The sequence below is a fragment of the Littorina saxatilis genome, linkage group LG9, assembly GCF_037325665.1.
Source record: "Littorina saxatilis isolate snail1 linkage group LG9, US_GU_Lsax_2.0, whole genome shotgun sequence".
In the NCBI taxonomy this organism is placed as follows: Eukaryota; Metazoa; Mollusca; class Gastropoda; order Littorinimorpha; family Littorinidae; genus Littorina; species Littorina saxatilis.
Window position 1 is genome coordinate 11,049,293 of NC_090253.1, and position 6,449 is coordinate 11,055,741.

The 6,449-nt window shown below is 49.6% G+C and overlaps 1 protein-coding gene across 1 annotated transcript; it reads right to left on the bottom strand.

The window, feature by feature from the left end:
• Nucleotides 1-1,548: 1,548 nt before the first annotated feature.
• On the bottom strand, nt 1,549-5,943 carry LOC138977089 (uncharacterized). The gene has a single exon (XM_070349999.1). The coding sequence runs from the start codon at nt 5,941-5,943 to the stop codon at nt 1,549-1,551; it is 4,395 nt and encodes a 1,464-aa protein (XP_070206100.1).
• Nucleotides 5,944-6,449: the final 506 nt, after the last annotated feature.

The following is a 6,449-nucleotide window of genomic DNA, read 5'->3' on the forward strand; positions in this document are numbered from 1 at the left end:
GAACTCACGACTAAAACAGCATGGTAAACAACTTGTTTTGACAGGACTAGAAAGTTCACCTGCATTCTCGTCCAAGCATAAATATTGTGTTTACAAAATATAATATCGGTACTTTCCCACTGTCGCGTGCATGCACGTTTGCATGTTTAGTTTTTCACACAAAAACTTTGGCCACACCACACAGCACTCACAGAACACCGATGTAACTAAATGAAAATATTTAATAGTTCCCAGTTGGGTGAAATATGGGGGTGACGATGGATGGAACAATGAAAGGGTTACCACGAATGCATGAGGATGAACATAATGAACATGAGAAAGTACACAACAGTCAAAATAATGTCAACAAACGACATACGAGACAATCAGGACAGTCAAACACAAAGCACGTACGTCATAAAGGCCCTCCTCATTCCATAAATGATATCTATCGTAAGAAAGTACTTATCTACACGTTCGACGAATTCAGGGGGGGGGTGCGCCCTCGGGTCGACACCTGCGTCTCTGTCGCGGGGGTGAGAGAATCAGCCCAGTTAAGAGCTGTCACACGGCACACACTCTGCAGCGACGGCGCCGGTTCGATGTTGCTGCCCAACAGCAGCGTGGTTGCGCCGCTGTGACGTTACAAGATAGCTGCTCAAAACAGCGTAATGAAGCCTCGGAGATGGTCCAGAGGGGCTGCTCACTCAGCAGCGTGGGGGTGACGATGCGAGAGTCCAAACTGGCTGCTCAAGCAGCAGCGTGGTGGTGCCTCCTCCATGCTGTGAAGCTAGGGTTTGCACCTTCCCGTCCGGTCTGTCTTCGACAGTAAACACTGAAAGCCTAGAAGGCCAAAGTCAATATTCTCCCCAAAAATATAAGACACGTGACTTCCTCCTCCAATAGACATCATTATTAGGGATGAGGAGGAAGCACAATGACTAAACTTTGGTTTCCTTCTACCATATAATTTACCATTATAATGATTTCCTTTTAAACACTATGATGAACACTATTTACAACAACACAAAGACGAGACAAAACAGTACAACTGGTAACTAATGTAGGTTCCCTGTCCCCTGCCACCGGCCGCTAATTCACCTTCAGCAAAAACTGACAACAGTCTATCCAATTAGACCAAGAAATTTGACTTACCTCACACAGGCTAATGAAAAAACATCGCGCACTTTACGCAACCGACTTTAACAAAGTCCACAGTAGACGTACATTACTACTGAAAATAACTTCGAACTCAAACGACAATTCACACACGAATTTCGAAGCCGTTCGAACAAACATCTGGTCTCGGCCGAGACAGAAAAAAGAATGCCTATGAATTTCTCAGTCAGCAACCAGGTAAACGGTGAACCCTACAAATAGCGCGCAGCTTACCGTGAACGTCCCGTGCAATGCGTGCAAAGCGTGCAAGGCGCGAATCACTGAGCTAAGCCCAGCTACCGGTCTTCCCACCTTGACGCAGGTACCTGTCAGCAACGCCCGACCAAGGAACCTTATAACTACATACAACTGTCCGCGACAATGCCCCCCAAGTTAAGCATAGACATCTGTCTACACTGCAAAAGATCCCTCCTCAACGCATGCCCGACTGAGGTAGTCGGCTCCCACGTTGCGACTACCGGGAATCACCCGCACGGTGAAACTGTAGGCTTGCAACAACAAACTCCAGCGCATGAGCCTGCTGTTCACCACCTTTGCTGTCTGCAGGTAACGCAGTGGTTGGTGATCTGTCTCCAACACAAACGTCTGTCCGTACAGAAATGGCTGGAACTTCTGGGTAGCCCATACAACGGCCAGACACTCACGTTCAATGGTGGAGTACTTGCTCTCCGGGGTGGACAACTTCCGGCTGGCGTAGGCGACAGGGTGGAACACGCCATCCTTTTCTTGCATAAGCACAGCTCCCAGTCCATGATCAGAGGCATCTGTCCGGAGCGTGAATGGCTGTGACAGATCCGGCAGTTGCAAAACTGGCTTTGAGGTCAGCCTGGCTTTCAGAGCCCTGAATGCCTTCTCACACTCGGCTGTCCAAACCACGGTGTTGGGAGAATTCTTCTTTGTCAGATCAGAGAGCGGCAGAGCAATTGCAGAGAAATTTGGGATGAACTTCCGGTAGTATCCGGCTAGACCAAGGAACGCCCGAACTTGCTTCTTGGTCTCTGGAACCGGAGCCTCGTCAATTTTCTGCAGCTTGTTGTCCTCAGGTAAGATCTCACCCTTCCTCACCACGTGACCCAAGAAACTCAACTCCTCGAACCCAACGAAGCACTTCATCGGTCTGGCAGAGAGATTGGCCTGCTCAAGGCGCCGCAACACAGCCTCCAGCGCAGCCAAATGTTCCTTCCAGGTTTCGGTCGCCACCAGAATGTCGTCCATGAAGTTATGAACGTCGTTCCTCCCCAGCGGTTCCAGCAAAGCCCTCATCATACGGGAAAACACAGCCACGGCGTTCTTCAGTCCAAACGGCATGACTGTAAACTGGAACTGGCCTACCGGAGTGGTGAACGCAGTCATGGGACGGACGTCGTCTCGGATGGGTATCTGCCAATACCCCTTGGAAAGATCAAACTTGCTGAAGTAAGTCGCTCGACCCAAACCAGCGAACAGGTGTTCCACATCTGGGAGTGGTTCAGCATCGAAGACTGTCACATCATTCAGCCGCCTGTAATCCACACAAAAGCGAACCTTCCCATCCTTCTTGCGGATGAGCACAACAGGGGCGTTGTAGGGAGAAGCAGCCGTTTCGATAACACCCAACTTCTTCATGGCCTGCACCTCTTCCTTGATGGTCTCTACCTTGGCATAAGGTAAAGGGTACTGTTTCACTCGAACCGGTTTCGCGGATTCCACCGTCATGTCAAAAACGGCCAAAGGCGTCTGAAGGGGGACATCAGTAAGAACTCTTTCGTGCCTCTCCGCAATCTCCAACACCTGACGTCGTTGCTCGGCAGTCAGTGTAGCAGACAGGTTGATGTCCTTCACCGTTTCTTCGCCCTCCAAGCAGGGCAGGGGTAGTTCCCGATCAGGCGAAATCATCTCCTCAGTTTCTTCAACCACCGCCACCGCTACGGTGGGTATCCCATCTGAGGGGTCCGCAGTGTTTTGTCGGTCTCTGTACAACTTGAGAAGATTGGCATGGTACAGCTTCTCACGCCCGTAGATCCGAATCCTGTAGTCTGACTCGCCTTTCTTCTCCAAAACGTCGAACGGTCCCTGCCAACACAACTGCAGCTTGTTCTTCTTCTGCGGCAGCAGCAACAAAACCTTGTCTCCAGGCTGGAACTGTCTTCGCACTGTCTTCCGGTTGAACACCTCCGCGTGTTTCTGTGCAGCAGCTGACAGATTCTGACGCGCCAGTTTGCAGGTTTCCTCAATCCGGTTCCTCAAGTCAACCACATACTCAGAAGTCGTACGAACTTGTTCATCGACTTGCTCCTCCGTCCATAGGTTGCGAAGAACAGACATGGGTCCTCGCACTGTCCTGCCGTATAGAAGCTCAAAGGGAGAGAATCCCAGACTCTCCTGTGGAACTTCACGATAAGCGAAGAGGAGTGCAGGAATGTAGCGATCCCACTGCTTCGGTTTCTCTTGAGCAAGCTTGCGTAGCATGGTCTTGAGTGTTCCGTTGTACCGTTCCACCAATCCGTTTCCTTGCGCATGGTACGGAGTAGTCGCTAAACCCTTGATGGCCAGCAAACGCTCCACTTCTTTCATCACCTCGGACATGAACTGGGTACCACGGTCTGTCAAAATCTCTGAGGGAATTCCTACTCGAGTCCAGACTGCCCACATCGCTTCTGCAACCTTCACAGCCTCAATCGACTTCAATGGAATGGCTTCCGGGTACCGAGTAGCGTAGTCCACAAACACTAAGATGTACCGGTTACCAGACTCAGAAGCAGGGATGATGGGACCCACCAGATCGATCGCCACACGCTCGAACGGCGTATCGATGAGAGGCATCTTACCTAACGGTACCTTCTGTGGCTTATGAGAAACCTTCTGACACTGATCGCAAGACAACACAAAGCGACGTATGTCTGCGCACATACCTGGCCAAAAAAACTGCTGCCAAACTCGATCACGTGTCCTCTGAACACCCATGTGACCTCCCATAGGCGGTTCATGGGCCAACTTGATAACACCTAACCTCAACTGCTGGGGAACAACAACCTGAGTATAGACGCTACCACCACCGCGATACTCACGGTACAGAATCTTCTTCTTCCAAACAAACCCAACTTCACCGGAGTGACCAGACGTTCTGACGTCTCGGCGATCTGCCGCCTCACGACAACTCTTCAAAGTCGAATCATTCCGCTGAAGGTCATGCAACTGCTCAGGGGTGACTGTTTCTAGCCCTGGAGCAGCAACATGTAACAAAGTCGACTTCTTCCCTTCAGCGGCAGCCTGAGCACGAGTGACAACTGACACAACCTTGGACACAGCGTACACTGGAAGAACAATCGAGTCACCCAGCCGGGCGTGATTACCTACAATGAAATCAGCAACAGGTGTATCCATGACGATAGCCTCAACCTCACCAGTGTAGAAAGGACATTCAACCTGAACCTTAATCACTGGATAGCGCCTCTTGATGTCTTTCTCAGCCATAGAAACCTCAAGATCCTGTCCTGTGAACTGAGACCTGGAAACTAATGAACTCTTCACGACACAAACCTGAGATCCAGTATCACGCAACCCCTCCACTGCAACACCATCCACTACAACCAGGCATCTCGGGTCGTAGTCTTGCTGGCTACAGGGAGTACACAAAGTGGGTACACTGACGGGCGGTAAAGACTTCTCAGGACCACTATTCACCGCTCCCGTCGACTTGCTCTTCTTGGGGCAATCTCTAGCCAAATGTTTGGGGGACTCACAGATGAAACACTTCCTACCGGATGTACCAACTGAGTTATCTCCACTTTTCTGCTTTTCACCAACGCCAGCCTTTCCACCCTGATCACGATCATGCTGAAAAAACTTCTTACTGTCACGGTGTGCTTCAAAATGAATCTCAGCGGACTTAACTGCTTCGGCTAACGTCTGAGGTTTTTTCTCCTTAACGTACGCGGCCATGTCCGCGCTCAGGGTCTGCAAGAACTGTTCAAGCAAAACCAACTGTTTCAGTTCTGTGATCTCGGAAAGCTCATGCCACTTAGTCAAATTCTCTTCAATGCGAGCACCGAACTGTCTGAACGTTTCATGTTCTTTTCTCTTGCAGGTTCTGAGACGACGGCGGTAGGTTTCGGCTGTGAGCTGATAGCGGCCTAACAACGCGACCTTCAAACCGTCATAGTCGTCTGCGCTATCATCATCAAGAGTGTTGTACACTTCTACAGCCCTACCCGACAACCTAGTCGAGACCCTAGTTGCCCACGTATTTCTCTTCCACTTGTACAAGGTAGCGACTCTCTCAAACCTTTTCAACCAAGTAGCTATGTTTTCTTTGCTCTCATCAAACATCGGTATGGAAGGCCGAAAACCACGAAGGTCACTAGACTCTTCTTCACCTGAGGAATCTCCCTCATTATCAGCTCCATCCCTACTTCCTCTCTTCACCCTCTTACTTTCCGACTCTCTCTGCAGGAGTTGCATGCGAAGGTCATGCTCTTCTCCTTCCTGCTTTTGCTTACGGTCATGGTCCTCTCTCTCTTGCCTTTGTTTTTCTTCCGCGGCTTTCTCATCAGTCTCTCGCTGAGCTTGAACATACTTAACTCTCTCATCAGTCTCTCGACGCGCTACTTCTAGCTTGTCCTGATAAGCTTTCCTTTCTAGTTCAAGTTTCTCTTTCTCTAGCTCTAGCCTAGCCTGTTCCGCATCTTCACGGGTCATTCGCTCGGCAATAAACTCAGGAATACTGGTAGATTTAACACCTAGCTCCTCAGCAAGTGAACGCCACCTAGCAATCCTATCCGAACTACTTTCCGTCCTAGACGCCATGATAGCACTATCATCAAGAACACGACCAGAACGAAGTTCCATAAACAAGAACCAACTAGCAAACGGTTAGCCAAAACATGAAAAATCAAAACAAGGCACAGCTGACTGGCAACAAGGACAGGCAACCCACAAGGCCTGATGCTAACCCTCGGGCCCCTCCAACCACCCACAGTTACCAGACAACAACAAAAGCTAATTAACTACAGTACATCAGTGTCCAGTGTATGGGAAGTGTGGCCAAGGACAAAAAATGAAGTGAATTCCTTGAATTCTAAGAGGATTTATCCTGGCAAGCTCGCCATTGTCGCGTGCATGCACGTTTGCATGTTTAGTTTTTCACACAAAAACTTTGGCCACACCACACAGCACTCACAGAACACCGATGTAACTAAATGAAAATATTTAATAGTTCCCAGTTGGGTGAAATATGGGGGTGACGATGGATGGAACAATGAAAGGGTTACCACGAATGCATGAGGATGAACATAATGAACATGAGAAAGTAC

Bases quoted from the DNA above. Each gene is read 5' to 3' on its own strand.
- LOC138977089 (XM_070349999.1), bottom strand. From the start codon at position 5,943: ATGGCGTCTAGGACGGAAAGTAGTTCGGATAGGATTGCTAGGTGGCGT.